We start from the raw sequence: 18,540 nt of genomic DNA on the forward strand, positions 1-18,540 counted from the left end.
TAGGACAAATCCTAGTTTGACTCCGGAGGCTCTAATGCTTTACTATACTGACTGGTTCTTTACTCTAGGAGGTGGGTAATTGAGAGGTACCTATACAACGCTCGAAGTAAAGATGAGCAAATCATCGGAGTCCGACCTCAGGAGGACATCTAAGTCCATTTACTGATTGGTGACAGATGTCCATGTCCGGCAGTAATAATTTACCGTCAAGTGGTTTGGTTTTGGTTGTGCTGCACTTCTACTTTAATAATTTAAAAAATATAAAAATTTGGTATCGTGCGAATACTAAGAGGCGGCTTTTTTATAATATAGTAGTAGCAGACGCGCATGCAGTCCACCTGATGGTAAGTGGCTACTGCCGCCCTTGGACATCTGTAATCAACCCCAGATAGGATGAGATATTCCTACCTGAGGTCGGCCACAGATGCGCCGCTACCCCTGAGGACTAAGTTGGAACGCCTCGGAAAAGTATGTATTACTTACCACACCCTTTAAAAAGGAACACAGCAGCGTTTAACATTATCTTTATGAGGCAAAAATAGATGTGGCGGTGGTGCCGCCGGAGTCGAACCACAAACGGTTCTACTACCTTTTATTTTATACCTTGGCGGGTATTTTGAAAGAACAGAATATGTTAGTAGTTACATTTAAAATTTATTTGCTTACACTTATTATATTTTTATCGAGTTCTTCTTAGGCACACAAGCGAATCATTTAAATTCAGATTAGTCACATGCGTTATGTCTACACATTGTCGGCATGTGACTCATGTATCCATGAATGAATTACATGGAAAACAGATCGCGTAATACTCGACGTCCAGTATACAGCGTGACTTTACAGTATGTTCGAATGACCAAATTAAGTTAGTTATAGTAGAATTTGTCAGTTAATTTAGGAACATAATCTGATAAAAAATGCATTTTCTTAAATAAGATTTTCCTTTAGTTTATCGTTACTTCTCAGAATTTTATCCTTGAAAGTGACACTGGCGCAACAATAAAGGATGTTTTTAAAAATCTTATTTATTTTAAAAATAATTATACAGTTTTAGCTTCTATAAAAATTGACCTTGTAACTCCTTTGAGTATTTTTCTTTTTAGATAGGTTATATTTTATCCGAAAATATCCGAAAGTATCCGAAAATTCCGTGGATACGGATACTTGAAAAATTCATCCTGTATATTCGTGCTGAGATAACGCATTTCACTGTTTGCACTGATTTCATATCAAAGTGCATCTAATCTGGGGATTAGTGGCAAGTGATGACCACACACATACGAGTTAAACAAACGGTCATTATAAATGCGCATATCGTGTTTTCAAGAAAATATGCAAATTTTAAATTTAGTCGCATATTAGCGTGATATTAAAATATTTGTAGAGTTTCAAACGTTTCTCTGTCTGTACTTAGATATGGATACCTTTAAAATATGTAGGTACTTCTTGTGCTAAAATTGGAAACCGTGTGCTAGGAAGTATATTAGCAGAGTTCCTGTAGGAAACTCGTTGCTACATTTATCAGCACTTCGAACCGCTAATTCCAATACAGATCTACCTTTGTTTTAAAATGGACTTCCGCTTGTAAGTATGTGATTACTACTAATATCTACTAGTACTACTCGGAATGTGTATACATAATACTAATGTGAGACGATCTAACTTAATCCTAACGCAATGGTCGACAGTTTGACAATTCGAGTTGCAAATGTCCATGGGCTGCAGCGATATTTGCTGTACCTATTACATAAAATAAATCCATCTACTTTGTTGCGTAATTAAGACGAGATCAAGACAATAGGATTCGTCCAAGCAACCTGGATTCCCAGTTACATCCGGGTTCTGACAAAGTTGACAATTTAATAGTTTTCGCAATCGCCAATCTAATATCTAAAAGTCACTTGTCACGCCTGCACTGTATTTGCACACATCATTATAGTACGGGAGCTAGCAACGTTTTAAAAGTAAGAATTTTAGGTCAGCTGATTTTGTGATAGGTCGTCCTTCTTGCACTTTCGGTTAGAGTCTGGGCTATCTGGCTGGCGGTAGCGGTTGCGTTCATTACTGCGCATCCTATCTGTCCAGGTAATAATCCTGGATTTTAAAAACATTTTAGAAGGCGTAATTTTTAATTTTTTGTTTTTAAATAAGTCTACCTGACATACTTTTTTTATTGCCAGACATTTTTGACAATGCTAACGATGTGCCATACGCGATTTTTATTTTTTATTTTATAAAAATTTCAAAGTATTTTATAATGTCTGTAATTTTAATATTATGTTATTTAATGATAAGAAAAACTTAAAATAAATTTGCCAGACATTAATTCGATTGTCAAGTCTTGAATTAAAATGAAAAAGTCATGAAAAGTATTGCAGTATAATGCTAGTAGTCCGAGAGAGACAGTTGCAAAATTAGTCGAGAATGATACAGAGAACCATTACAAAAGTAAATTACTTGTCACTGTCTATATAAAAAAAAAAAAAATAATAATAATCATTCTAGTCAGAGCAAGTTTAAAAAAAATTAAGCCTAAAAAGGAATATAAAATTAGATTAAAATTTAAAAAACAAAACTTTTTATTTAAATTGTTCTGATTACTAAATGTAAGTTATAAGTAGTTAATATTAAGTTTTTTAAGTTATTTCAGCCTATAGTGACGTCACAAAAAAAGAGGCATCTTCATAATCATCATCATCATCGTCGCTGTCTTTGTCAATGTCATTCATATCATCTTCTTGGGAACTTTCGTTATCTTCTGAAACTCTATCATCTGCAACAGAAAAAAAAACAGTGTAATTCTTCTTGTTCGTTATAAAACATTTTAGTTATTATTGATAAATATTCCGTTTGACACTTACTTTGAACAATAATATCTGCAACTGAGGATGGTAATTGATCTCCCAAAAACCAGACAAAATCATATTTGTCACCGTTAATGGTCCAACCGAAAGCCATTGGAGATAAAGACGTTGGATGTTTTGAGTGAGCATTTCTCCAAATTTTCGTCACGTAACGAACCCGCAATAAATGCTGTTGCAATTCCGCTTTACAGGGTGGCAAACTGGATGAGTCAAAGTTTCGAAATTTTTTGTCGAAGTTCTCATCTGATTTTTTAGACTTAAACGTACTTGAAAATAAATGAAATCGAACATCATTAACATTGGAACAATTTTTAACTCCATACATTTGACAAATAAATTTCTCCAGGGTTACAAACGTAGTTTCAAGTACTTCTTCGTCATCCGTAATTATATTATCAAAAGCTAACTGGTATTCTTTAGAATTTTCTAATATTTTAAAAGGCTTAACTTTGCCTTTTCTAAAAAAAGCTGGCGTGTAATCACATCCGGTTATTGCGTGGAAGCATGGTAAAGCTTTGCATAAAGAGTTACCAAGAATTCGGTGTAATTCATTGATGTTTATGTAACGCTGATGATTTCCAACACCCATATTTATCCAAATTTTCAAAGATGCTTTCAGGTGATCCATATTTCCCAGAAGTATAATTAAAATATCAGAATCAGAACAGCGTATAACAACGTCTGCGTCAAAATCGATTTGGCAAATATGAAAAATAATCCTAGAATCAGCTTCTTCGTGTTCTTCACACGATAATGATTCTTCAATAGTTTTAATTACTTTGTTATTTATCACTTTGTATGAATAACATTTATTAAAACTTACGTAAATGTTTTTATTACCAATGAAAGGCAACATGTCTTCACTACCCCAGTGATCAATGAAAAAGTTAACCAAAGCTTCTTTAAATTGCACATTTTTAAGTTCTGCTGCGAAATGATGGGGCCGAATTTGGTTAGGACCGATTGAGACAGGGCTGGTTGCTTCTTCTCGCCTTAAACGTTCACAATCTTTGATAGAAGGCGAAAAATATTGGTCGAAGACAATATCAATTCGAACAGATTTCATTTGGGAGATAGTACTTAGAAACTTCTTCGAAATACCGTCATAGGTTAGTGGCACATCTTTCATCAGATGCAACAAAAAAAAACCGTCAACAAGGCAAACATCAAAAGTTGACGGTTGTCGATCTATAGTGTTGTCTAATTTCTTTTCTATTAGCTTTGCTAATTGCGATTTGTCGGTTTTACATATTGAACCATCTGGATGACACATTGACGTTGGCATCGGGGTAAGTGGAAATGCCAAAACTTTTTCGATGTCAACCTTGTGAGTGAGAGAAATTCCCAGCATTCTACCAAATAGATCTCTCTGCATTCGCAGCTCAACAACTTTATTCCCTAGTGTCAATTTCTTTTTTTTTGGCGCTTCAGCAAAATTAAAAACTTTATTTTTTTTTATTGCTTTATCAAATCTACTCTCATCATCTGCGCATTCATTGATAAATTGGTTCCTTAAATTCTCACCATTCTCTTGAATATTCAATAAAAAGTCAGCAACTTCAGGAGAAGCAGGCTTTGAAGTAGCAATGTTGTACAGATTTTCTTTATCTAATTGTGGATCGAATGGATTGCAATTTGCTTTGAGAATTTCAATAAAATCAGCAATTTGTTTTCCATAGATTTTAATTCTGTTCGGTTGTAATTCTGCTGTTACATCTTGTAAGTACCTTAAGCCACAAACATCCAAGACATGTGATATCAATGCTGCTCTTATGCTGTGACTTTTTGACCAGCGTTGTCGTGCAGCTATAGAATTAGTAAAGTGAGCAATACCACTCAATCGTTTAGCTGCATCAGCATTTATTGTTTGTTCCAGAGTGAGATCTATCGGTATTCGTGAGAATGGTTTATCGGTTCTTTTAACTCCGAAACACCCTTTATAAAAATCATCTCCTAGTCCAGGGTGGGTTTTATTGACATTATTCAAATTTTCCGAATATTTTACACAATATCGAGCGTAGTTAGGCTGATTAACAATAAAAAATAAATTTGCCATTTTCGGAATCACGTACTTAAACATTTCAAAATCACCCATACGTATGCTTCTCGACAGGTTTATGTAGTGACTAATTAATTCGATGTAGATCATATAAAATTGTGCTGTTTTTCCGTGGTTGCCTTGTCTGGAATTTTCTACGTACCTTTTATAAGAATTGAGCAGTTCCGATAACACTTCATTTGGTATTAAATCTGTGCTCGCTGATGGTGGTAACGAAATTTTTTTGTTTTGATATTCTAGCAGATCTTCATAAATTTGTCCTTTCACAAAATCATGTTCAGCATTCTTACTCTTTAAAAATTCATCGAAATGCAATATTTGTAAGCCTAATGCCATTAACGGGTGTAGACGTTTGCAACGGTTAAAATGTTTACCCTCAAGTATTCCATTTACAGACCCCGAAGCAATAATTTTACTCTCAATCATCATGTGAGATAACCCGCATTCATTGATGAAAGTACCAACAGCTTTAAAATAAGCCATCATCAAATGAAACGAGCCAAGATGAATGAAAAGATTACTAAACTTTAAACCTTCTGTTGCTTGAATTTTATAAGCTATTTTAGCAATAGCTAAGTCATAGGTAACTTGTACATAAGTTTGACCACATTCTTTACCAACATTTTGTGCTTGTTCCATTGTGTAGGCTACTACTGATACATTTGTAGGTGATAAATTAATAGGAGTGAGATAAGATACTTTCTGTGTTGGACTATTGTCTTCTATAATTCTGCTATTGAATCCTGTCCACGATGGTGTGTTCGGCACGTGAAAAACATATGAAAGCAAATGCAACAGATCAATTGTTTGTATAGAGGAGAAATTTTCGGGTAAAGGTGATGTTTGATCGATTTGAACTGGCGTTAAGCGACCCAACATCTTTAATCGCTTGCTATAAGGAATAATATCCGGAGTAATTTCTGTCAAAGTTCTTCTTCTTTTTTGAGGCGGTCTTGTTGGTGAAACATTTTCGGAGTTTGCATTACCATCATCTTGGTTCAATCCACTACAGGAATTACTATCAATGTTTTGGTAAATAATCCCCACAGTGTCATGTAATGTTTCTTTTCCATTCAACGTGTCAACATATCTATCGAAATTATCGAACGCTACACCGGTGCATAGCGAAGGATTTAAAATAATGTCTGGAGGACAAACTTGGGATTGACGTACCGATGAGATAGTTGCTTCTGTTTCTAATTCTTCTAGAGTGGTATAGTTACAGCAATGTCCAAATCTATTTAAAATATTTATTATTTTTTTGCTGCTTGTTAGACTTTTTATAGTCATACCAAGAGTGATATGTTTGGATGGTTTAACAGTACCATTACTTACACAAAAAATGGCATCAGCAGCCAGAGAGGAACTCAATCTACTACAATTTATACTATCTCTGCGTCTTATATCTTTACCCCCCATCAATACTTTGAAGAATCGGTTTAATTTATCAGGAATGACACATTCACCAGTAATTAAGTCGTTTGTTTTAATTTTCGATGGTAATTTTGATTTTTCAATTTTTAAAATAGCATTTCGCAAGGTTAATGCAACTTTATCAATTAAGTTGTCTTCTTCAAGTTTTGTAAAATCATTTTCTAGTAAGCTGCAATCTTTATGAATGATAATTTTTTTCTTTTGCTTCGATATAAAATTAATACTTTTCTTAAAATGTTTTTGTATTTTTTCTTCTAGATAATGATTAGTTATTAAACTAATATCTGACTGAGGCTCTAGTTTCTGCTCATATTCCAAATAATGATTGTACGTATCGCAGAGAGATGATAACAATACACAATTTTTTTTTTGCAAAACTTCTTCTTCTACTGTTGATACAATATGATTAAAAATATATTTATGAATATTACGATTTTTATGCCACGAAGTATGTGGAATGTCTGAAATTATTTTATTATAATCATTTAAATAATTTAATTCACATAAATGATGATAAAAAATTGTTTTATTTTCACATTTAAGACGATGAATTTTCTGTAATAATTCTTCATTATTAAGTTTTTCCATCCACTCAATGATTTTATCATAAAGCTTTGCATCGTTTGAGGTATAAAGATTTTGTTGTTTACCCTTATTCTGTTTACGATCTTTATCACAAAAAAAGCAAACATTTTTGAGTTGTCGTTCTTTTCCAATATCTTCAATATTAGTGTCAGGAATTTCATTAAAAACGTTAGTTTCATTGATACTTAAATCACAAGTCGAGCTGGAAGCAACGTCTTCTAATGTTGTCTGACTATCTAAATTTGAAGCAGCATTTTCTGATATCTCACAGTTAAAATCTAAATCAGGATGTCTTGATATGCTCTGGTTATTTGAACTAGGAGCAACATCTTCTGGTGTTATTTTACTGTTCAAATTCAGTTCAAAATCTCCTGATTTTGTCTGAATATTTAAACTTGAAGAAGCAACCTCACTGCAGGAGCTTTGAGTTACGTTTCTTGGTACAGTTTCACTAATATCTACTGGAGTACTCGGTGACAAAGTGAGTGAAGTGGAGTTACTGGCATAATCTGTTTCTGATGATGAATCACGGTATTTTGCCATTAAAGCAGTAAAACTACTATAACATTGTCTATGATATCCATCTGTCTTATTTATTTGCGTCGGCAGCTCAATGTCACTGTACTTTAATTTATATTTCACACGTACACTTAAAACTTGCTGACATTTTTTTAGTTTATCACCCACGAAAAGTATTATTTTATCGTTATGTCCTTTACAAAAAACACATTTTATTTTATCACTTGCCATTGTAACCAAATTAAAACTTAAACATTAAAATCAAAACAAAAACAAACATGTGACATTAGACTGACGCCATCTTGAAAACTTGCCTGTCGCGCCACTGTCGTTGTCTATCTCTCTCGGACTACTAGCATTATACTGCAATACTTTTCATGACTTTTTCATTTTAATTCAAGACTTGACAATCGAATTAATGTCTGGCAAATTTATTTTAAGTTTTTCTTATCATTAAATAACATAATATTAAAATTACAGACATTATAAAATACTTTGAAATTTTTATAAAATAAAAAATAAAAATCGCGTATGGCACATCGTTAGCATTGTCAAAAATGTCTGGCAATAAAAAAAGTATGTCAGGTAGACTTATTTAAAAACAAAAAATTAAAAATTACGCCTTCTAAAATGTTTTTAAAATCCAGGATTATTACCTGGACAGATAGGATGCGCAGTAATGAACGCAACCGCTACCGCCAGCCAGATAGCCCAGACTTTAACCGAAAGTGCAAGAAGGACAACATGTCACAAAATCAGCTGACCTAAAATTCTTTCTCGAAAACGTTGCTAGCTCCTATACGATTAAGACACCGGTTTTAATATATACGATTTGTTGAACATCTTGCGTAACACATCAGCTAACCCACGTCTTAAAGTTTGGGGTCGATGAACTGATTGAATATTTTTTTATATTAATTTTATATTCGAATGTATGTACCATAGTATGTATGATTACCTATGAGTAGGGGCAGTCTAGTCCTAAAGGGTTGAAACTAGACCGACAATTGGAGGGCCCGAAATTCGAATCTTGGCATGCACGTCTGATGTTTTGTGCGTATTCGAATTTAGTTATTGCTTGCATTAGCGGTGCAGAAATAATTCATGACGAAACCTATATGCCTTCAAAAGGTATCCAATGCCGTAGGGAGCGACGCCGGGTTATATGGGATTATTACCGCACTAAAACCCTCCCGGTGGCCGTCCACAGCGCTTGGTGGAGAACTCTGGGACCTCCGACGGAACACAACCGGAGTCCTCCAAGCGCGAAGAGGATTTATGCCTAGTAGAACAATAACATATAACATTTGCTTGACGACGATGATGAAAGTAATATTAATAAAGGCTTTTTTTGTCCGCAGGTAAGCTCTACCGGCAACCAATTGAGATCATAAAGTAAGTGGTTTTCACGTAGCTTATTATAGTTTTTCCTGTTTTGCATCCAAGCTGTTCCGAGAATTCGTGTATGCCCGTATCTTGGCGGATGCAGGGATATTTTTATGCAAAAGGCGTTATAATTAACTTATGTATTCGTTAGTTCTGTACGTCATTACATGTGGTTAGTTTTTAAGTAATAAATGTATTTTTCCTGTAGTTAAAAATACTGTACTTTACAACTTCTGCTTCATTTGGTCTGGGTTTCAATCTGAGGCTTTTGTAATGATCGCTGTAGGTCATTTAATTTAAAAGAAAAGTAGTCTGAGATTTCTCTATGAGAATTTCTGTTGAATATTTCTAAAGTGTAAAAGTTTCTATAGTTTGCTAATTCGCACATGACCAGTACGAGACCTTGCACTGAATCTTGAATTTGATCCAGAAGTGGGATTTATGTAATGTTAACGATCTCTTCATGAAATTAAGTATGCAGTTTACCTGATAGCCACTACTGTCTATAGACACCTGTCATCTTAAATATAATTGGAGCCTTCCCTAAGTTCGGCTAGATGCCTTACTATATGAGTTATAATGCCTCGTGCATATGATTAATAAGTCGTATATGACTCATGTGGTTATTTTATCGATTCAGAGAAATTCAATTATTGTGTAATCCATTTAATATGCAGTCAAAACACTTGAGGCATTATAAGCCTCACCGCACAGTGGCGCTATCTCGGGTCGACTTACGCGGAAGCGGGGTTATCGCTGCCGACTCGAATGTCGGTGTGATAACGAGAGGAAGGAACGGGATTTAGTTTTTTTAATGTATAATATAAGAGTATCAGACGAGTGTATAGTCCACCTCCTGGTAAGTGGCTATTGCCGCCCATGGACATCTGTAATCAATCCGAGATAAGGTTAGATTCCTAACTGAGGATTTTTGAGTGTAAGAATAAGAAATATCCATCCTTCAATGCTCTAAAATTTTTGCGCTTTATAGCATTAGTAAGATAATTGGTAAGATAGGATATAATCATGTTTTAGAATCTTATTGGCTACATACTACATGTTATGTAAACCATTTAAGCTACTGTCAAAATAATTAAGACATTATAAGCCTCACCGTACAGTGGCGCTATCTAAGGTCGATTTACGCGGAAGCGGGGTTATCGATAAATCGATATCAACCCGAATGTCGGTGTGATAGTAAGAGGAAGGAACGGAATTTAATTGTAACTAGGTGTAGTGTAGTTAGATGTGTCAGATTCATTTCAGTGTAATAATTAGGATAGAGCGCGTCCACGCCGCCTTGTTTCGAACCATAGACAGATGTTTTGTCATTCTCTACAACTACATACTTTGTTATAATCACTAATAGTTAGAATCAGAATATTTTACCACAATTAAGGCTTTTGCTACTAAATAATGAAATTAACAAACTTGAACTATATTTATAACTCGCATAGTAATGATGTCCCGACTTGTACTTTGCTGTATCAGAGTATTCTTGCTCTATTCTTTATTCCTGGGAGTGTGATATCGTGTGACGTGCAGTACCGGGGTCATTTGGATGTTAAGGCGAAGTTGGCATCAAGAAAACTGGGCGTCTTGAACAGAGCGAAGCGGTACTTCGACGCGGGGCAACTCCTTCTGCTTTACAAGGCGCAAGTGAGACCCCACATGGAGTACTGCTCACATCTCTGGGCAGGGGCGCCCCAATACCAACTTAACCCACTTGACTCCGTGCAGAAACGCGCGGTCCGAATCGTCAACGACCCGGTGATCTCCGATCGGTTAGAACCTTTGAGTTTGCGGAGGGACATAGGTTCCCTCTGTGTGTTCTACCGGCTTTACAATGGTGGGTGTTCCGAGGAACTATTTGACCTGGTGCCTACGTCATCATTCCTCCATCGCACCACTCGCCGAAGGATGAAGTTCCATCCACACCAACTGGACTCGTGGCGGTCCTCCACGGTTCGGTTTGCACGGACGTTCTTGCCGCGGACGTGTAAGATGTGGAATGAACTTCCTCCTGAGGTATTCCCGGAGCGCTATGACATGGGGCTCTTCAAAAAAGGTGCAAAAAGAGCTCTCATACAAAGCCGGCGATGCATTGGCGACTCCTCTGGTGATAAAAAAAAAAAAAAAATTGAGTTCCGGGGACAATTAGAGACGAAGATGATATTTTTCGAGTATATCGAAAGGTTACCGCTTCATACATAAATATTACCCAGGGATTTCCTACTTAAGGGGTAACACCCTCTTAGCACGTAGATACGTGGATTATTAGAACTTGTTCACGAGTTCAATTACATGATAAATGCTTATCTATTTTACCTTCAAACACTTGTAACCACTTTAAACTGAAGTTCCTTATAAACCTAAGGCTTGCTGCATAGAGTTCAATATGGTATTAACGGTTCCAACGACCAGTTATTTCCGATCCGCCTGAAGTGTTGGTTTGTAAACAATGCGTCAATTAATTATGTCATAGTGTTAATTGCTTTGTTCTGTGTCCTATCTCAACGGCTCTTATCTATTAAGGGTACTACTTACAGTCATTACATAAATAAAGTAAAAGTTATGTTGTGACTTATATGTGAGGCGATCGGATTGCACTTCGGGAGTGCATACGCATCTATGCTAAGCTTATGATAGAAACCCTGTTATATGAAGTTGGTTATGCAGTAGTGATCACTTATCAACAGGTAAACATTTTTGTTTACAAATCAAATACTACAAAAAAATCAATTTAATCTTCAATTTGGTAGGAACTTATTAAAAAAATATTTATGAAGTTGTAATGGGAATAAACATCACTTATTATTATGCACATTGACCGCCTTCATTTTGATTTTTTTATTGTTATGTCTATCGCGTATAATTTTACCAACCGTCTGATCGTGTTCCGATTTGGTACTAGTACAATAAAAATAAGTAATTGTCAATTTTTAGTCCCCGGAGGTCTATACAAATCAAAATGATTACAAATAAAATCTTTCTTCGATTTTTTTGCAAAGGAATCTTTTATTTAGCAGCAAATTGACTTACGAGAATCGTCACGAATACGTCACTGACGAGTAGTGATGGTTTGTATTCATCTTTGTGATACGGCGCTATATGGAGATGTCGGTATCCGGCGATAATATCCGGTGGTCTGACGTACACGTGCGTGTTTCTGTACTATTGTGTTCCTACTCACGTCGATTACTCATCGTTATCATAATTATGCAATGTGGGTGTACAGATGTAAAGATTTCATTGTTGCACTACTATCGTCGAGCCTTTACTCTTCGGTACTTTCAACGACGGAAGTAGCGCCACGCCTGTTTCTGTCGGAAACTGAAACGTTTGGTATTGAATGATGTTTGGTAACATTACTCGTGCATTTTTTCATAATATAGGAGTGGCAGACGAGAATGCAGTCCACCTGATGGTAAGTGGCTACTGCCGCCCATGGACATCTGTGCCCATGGACCAGATAGGATTAGATATTCCTACCTGAGGTCGGCCACAGATGCGCCGCTACCCCTGAGGAGTGAGCTGGAACGCCTGGAAAGTCTGTCTCCCTTACCACACCCTTCAAAACGGAAGACAGCAGCGCCTAACACTGCTGTTATTAGGCAGAAATAGGTATGACGGTGGTGCCGCCGGAGTCGAACCACAAAGGGTTCTACCACCTTGAAATGCATGATGTGCATGATGCGTTTCAACTTAGTCTTTAGCTGTAAGGTTTTAAATTGTAATGGTTCGATCAAACTGCATCATAATATGCTGCCGTTCGGTCTATTGAATTTAGGGATTGGATCTAGAGCACTCGGGACTAGTCAAAATGGCGCAAATTACGATAAATTGTTTCTTGCATTGGACTGTAAAAGCGTTGAAAAGTTCTACCAACATAATATTAAATAATCGGCTTCGTGATTATTAAATCTAGATTAAATCTGTTTTGGTTAATCCGTATTTGCGAGTTATGAAATTCTATCTATGGTCGACGGTAGTCAGTCACTGCAGTTATTATTTGACATCAGTTAAAATGCGTACTTACCCATTTGTTTTGGTACATAAATAATCATGATTTACTGACCACTTAACACTAAAAATGGCCAGAATTAAAAATACTGAGTTCTACTGATTACACGTTACTTGCAACATGTATAGACCAAAAAGTCAGTATTTAAAAAAAAATAGAATTCTAACGGTACACCGCGACACCGCTGCAAAGGTGTCGGGTGTCGCTCCCGTATTGAGCGGAGCTACCGTTGCGTGGCGTCGCGTGGTGTCGCGTGGTGTCCGCTTTACACGGCACCGTTTTAAAACGTTACACTTCTGCGACTGTGTTTGTGTATATTTGTGTTATGCGTCTATTTGTGTTAGGAATGTAGTGAATAGTAATCTATGTTGGTCAATATTTTTGATTTGTAACAGACGTGTCTGCGCTTCTGTTCTGTACCCTTTGTATGAGTATTCAAGTTTTCACAAAATTGACTGTTTTGGTTTTTGTTTACAAATTTCCCATATTTTTCCAATCAGTTCTGAAACAATCCGATAGGGGCGCTAATTGGAAGTGTATGGGCAAATACGTAAACAAACGCCAAAACAGTCATTTTTGTAAAAATGTAAAAACTCATACTAAGGGTACCTACTGATCTAAAAAATACTTGCCTTGTGGTGTCGGTAGATAATGTAGATGAACTACTCTCTCTAGCCGTGAAGAAGGTATATAAAGTAAGAAATTTCACAAACTACTACATTTAAGCAAATGGTACGAGTGTCACATTTGTAGGACCGATGACCTGAAGAAGATGGCGGTAAACTTTTGTATACAATACGATAGAAGATACAATAGAAGACTAGTTGGAATACCGCTAAATAGAGAAGACCTACAAGCGGTTGCTCGCTTAGTAACAATACATTACGTTACAATATTACAAGATGTTACAATACCTTACATTATCAATTCTACAACATAGTCTTAAGGTATAATTGGTTGAGATATGATAAGAATATCGGGCGTGGAACACGTTAATTCTTAGTTCCGCAAGGTCCTTATACTGGAATAATAGGTCCATTATATTTTAATTACTGTCATCGAATACATGTTAAGTGTATCTCTTGCACGAAATCTATTTTTTCAAACGGCCATGGTGTTTTTGTCTCCCATCTGAAACACCGTTAGTTTTAGTTTTTTGTACAACTTTTTCATATCTGGGTGTCCTTCTCACACGAATGGATGTGTGGCATCCCAAATGAATTAAAAACCCATCAGAATCATTGTTTTTGCTTCTATTCTTATAAACTGAGCGTCTCATTCATTGTAATGGTAATTTTTTATATTACTTTAGTTACTTTTTGTCTTTCTTTCAAATTTTGTCATTTTAAATTTGGAGCGTCGTTTGTTTTGGTTTGTAAGTAAGTTATCGCGTGAATATAATTTGAGGGTTTTAGTATTTTCTAATTACATTTTAGAAAGCTTTGTGTGTACAATGTACAATCAATATATGCAATAAATTATATTAAGAGATTTTTTAATAAGATTGACGAAGAGAAGAAGTAGGAAACGAGCATGAAGCCTTATCACGTGGTGACATATAGAACAGATTCGATGATGCATCCTTATAGAACTTCATATACAAGTCCATCACAGCCGCTTTACGACACCTGACGTAGGTATACCATGGTTGCCTCTTGCGTAAGTCAGCCGGCATCCATATCCTTTACACTTGAAATAGATGTGGCGGAAGTACCAGTTCCCAGTCGAATCGTACCGGTGTATCGATATCGTATACCGAATCTACCACCTTTGTGCGGTAATCACTGATAGATCTTTAAATGCCCACGGAATGAATAACAAATGTCTAGAAGAATCTATTATGTTTTATTAGTAATTCGCGGTTCAATGGGTTTTTTATACCAGCCGTAGGGCCGGAAAGGACGTGATTCACTCGTCGCGTGCAAAGTTCGCGAAAGCCAATGACGTCACGCGCTAAAGGGCAACCGAATGAGCGTTGGGCATTTTGAATGAGTTTATCGGGAATTGTGTGAATGTATACGTGATGTATATAGATGCATATTCATATGTGTTTACGCGTAAGATTGTATATTGGCTACACACGAAATATTCAGGCTGTTTATCTTATAGCGGCTTCCCACGGTATACCACTCTATGACTTACGGGTGACGACCACGGATCGCATCAAAGCCATTTTGCCATTCCAAAATACCTATCGTGTGAAAGAGATGCAAAGCAAAAAGTTGCAACACACATGAAATATTACAGACCGTGAGAGACGAGCATTAGAAAATAATTAAAGCGTTCATGTAAAAAAAAATCGTGTAAAGATATGATAATAGATAACGCTACACTATTTATGGTTAACACTATACTATTATGATAACGCGAAATAACACATTGCTAGTCAGTCAATTTGCGAATTAGTTTCATTATATACATGTGGTATAGTCCGCGTAAAATTGCTCATCCACTCTGAATATAGAAATGAATCGTGTCGCCATAGCAAATTGTATGATTACACCTGTTCGCAACAACTTCAGAGCGGACTAGCAGTTAGGCGCGGTCTATACCGCTCGCGTCATCGCGCGCGTTTAAATTTAATTTAAATTTTGAGGCAGTTCATATCAAATGATAACCTACACTACAACCTAAAAAGTCTTAGTCATTTACAAAGTAAGTGAGCTTAAAAGCTCCGAAAAAGTTGACTCATCAATTTTAACGATAAGAAAGACCGAACAGATGGTCAAAAATTCAGAAAACAGGTTTTAGTTTAGTTTTGATGTTTTATAAATGCAAATTGTAAGGAATGTTATACACTTTTATTTATTTGTAATTAAAGATTTACAAAACCCGTGGTTCCAGTAAAGGATAGACCATGTCAAGTAATGATCGTAGCTTGAAAAAAAGTTTTGTCATAGAATAATGAAATATTTCAATTACTTCATTTTGGATATTTTGCAGTCAGCGCGATGTTTTTAGTACCGGGTACCTACGGACAGGCCTGCCAAATTCACGTATCACTGAAACCAAATCACAGATGCATAGCAACCCACTGCCGATAGACTCGTATGTGCAGCAATATACTTCCAAGAGCTCGATCTTATTAAATTCAATACGGTGGCTATTTTGGTCGCGCAAAACCACACGAGTTATTTAACCGAGCTGCGAGTATGTAACGCTTGCGGTCTGACATTTACTTTCAAGAAACCGTAAGGTAGCGTGTACACTTACAGCGAACTAGCGATGATGCGACTGTGAATGTTTCTCGGTGTCTGGTTTTTTCTAGTTTCAACCTAACTTTAATCCCACTGAGGTTTTTTTATTACAATATAGAAATAGCAAACGAGCATCCAATCCACCTGATGGTAGCTAGCTACTGCCACCCATTGACATTTGTAATCAATTCCAGACAAGATTAGAACCCTTCTCAAGGTCGACTACAGATGCGCCGCTACCCCTGAGGACTAAGCTGGAATGCCTCGAAAATGTATGTATCCCACACACACCCTTTCAAACCACAGCAGCGTTTAACACTGCTGGTATTAGGCAGAAATGGATGTGGTGGCGGTGGTGCCGGATTCGGACCACTGAGAGTTCTACCACCTTTAATTTTATCGGGTTGTTTCTGGTCTCACCCGACTCTCAAAAATACTAATAACCCTCAGGCACCTGTTATTTTCCTGAGAGACTTTTATTTAAAATGTACTTTGATGTACGTGTTTAGTTGTTATATTTGTACGTACCAAATTTATTTTGTTTTTGTTTATATTTGTAATTTTAAAAACACAGGGTATACACGTATTAGAAACGTTGGATTTTTTAAATTCAATAATATTACGTAATAGCTATTTGATCCACTTTAAACACCCGGCAATGCGCATGTACTCTCAAGGAAAACTTTCGTTACAAGTTCATCGCTTTTATAGAAACAAATACCTCAATGTAAATAATTTATTTAAAGTATTCACTCTACATGTTTTCTTTATATAGTGACAGATAACCTGTTTCATTCCTTTCGGATAGTACGGGGAAGAAAGCTGCAGTATCTAGTACGGTCGGTATTAGTCATTGTTAAGAATGTATATTTGTGTAAATAATGACCGGACTTGCTATATCTCCATCAGACATAATAGAAAAATTAAGAAAAATAGTTGTTTCTGCCCTATATGATATAAAAGGCGATCTAAGAGGTAAATTCGGTCTTCCTGCAAAGAAATTGTTATCTATTTTTTCAGTTCACTAACACCACAGCTAATCAATGATTTGAAAGATTTTATAGTCAACTCTACTATGATTATTTATAACTAAAGTTCATTTTTATAATATCAATGATTATTATCATTAAACATGAACATGGAATAACTAGAGATCTTGCGAAAATTAACAAGCAAATAAAATTTGAAGTATTTTTGCATACCATGTAGTTTAGAACACATGGCAGCTATATTCAAATGAAAGGCAGACACATCAATTAAGTCTATTTGTATAGAGTATGTGAGTACATTTAGGTACAGTCAGCTCCAAAAGTAGATGAACAGTTTAAAGTTTCAAAAGTAGATGAACACTACAGTGTCAAAAGTAGTTGAACAGTGACATATTGTATTAGTGACGTTAGCCATTTTGCTCATACGGTGATCAGCTAGTTTTGACGCTAAAGTTTTTTTCTAATTTTGGCGCTTTACGATGTTCATCTAATTATGACGTTAGGGTTGTTTAGCTAATAATTAACGTTTGGATGTATACATATTTTTGTAATTTTAATTTGCTCATCTACTAATGAGGCTGACTGTACATATGTGTGTATGTGGCACCAGTGTGGCACACGATGTGGCAAGGTCGCAGCGCCATCTGGCGGGCGACCGGACGCGGCTGCGCCCGCCGCGTTCACATGCCGCCGACGTGGGGTAGGTCGGTGTTCTGATGTATGTGTTTGTATGTAGTGGTGGCGTGTGATAATGTCGCTTGGGAATATGTTTGGTGTTATATGTTGGGTGTGAAGTGTGCTAGACAAGAGCCGAAAATACATAGACTTAGCCTCTAAAAATATTAAAGCCAAATATGAAAAAAAAATAGCAAATTCCACTGCGTGGGGTAGGTCGGTATTGTGATGTACGTATTTGTATGTATGTAGTGGTGGCGTGTGATAATGTCGCTTGGTGTTGTATGTTGGGTATGAAAAGAAGGATAGATGTAAGCCAAAAGTAGACTTAGCCTATTAAAGCCAAATAACAAAATAATACCAAATCCCGCTGCGTGGTGTAGGTCGGTATTGTGTGTATGTAGTGGTGGCGAGTGATAATGTTGTTTCAGAGTATGTTTGGTGCAAGACTTGTATGTTGGGTGTGAAGTGTGCTAGATATACGCCGAAAATAGACTTAGCCTCTCAAAATATTAAAGCCATATTTGCTGCGTGGGGTAGGTCGGTGTTGTATGTACGAGTATGTATGTGGTGGCGTGTGATAATGTTGCTTGGGAATATGTTTGGAGTTGTATGTTGCGTGTGAAGTGTGCTTGCTAGATATACACCAAAAATAGACTTAGGTATCAGTACATACGAGTGGTATACACTGAAACGTGGTAGAAATTGTGAAATGCAAGATACTGCATTATAAATTATTGTGTGTAAGATGTGTCATCTAATAATATGTGTAATTAACTATTGCGATAATGCAATACCGATGCTCCAT

The 18,540-nt window shown here is 36.2% G+C and overlaps 1 protein-coding gene across 3 annotated transcripts in view; it reads left to right on the top strand.

Annotated features, from left to right (window-relative positions):
- LOC140756029 (uncharacterized) overlaps positions 1-18,540 on the top strand; it is a 182,616-nt gene that overhangs the window by 134,721 nt on the left and 29,355 nt on the right. For 2 of the 3 annotated variants that reach the window (XR_012103861.1, XM_073091424.1), the window contains one exon: positions 8,823-8,856. The exons of the other annotated variant lie outside the window; for it this stretch is intronic. Coding sequence is in view for 1 of the 2 variants with exons in the window: in XM_073091424.1 (XP_072947525.1) it covers positions 8,823-8,856 (34 nt within the window). In the remaining variant the exon portion in view is untranslated. The remainder of the gene's footprint in view (positions 1-8,822; positions 8,857-18,540) is intronic. 3 annotated transcript variants of the gene reach the window in all.

Source organism: Epargyreus clarus, unplaced genomic scaffold (genome assembly GCF_041222505.1).
Source record: "Epargyreus clarus isolate Ecla_fem2 unplaced genomic scaffold, WU_Ecla_fem_2.2 ptg000034l, whole genome shotgun sequence".
Taxonomy (NCBI): Eukaryota; Metazoa; Arthropoda; class Insecta; order Lepidoptera; family Hesperiidae; genus Epargyreus; species Epargyreus clarus.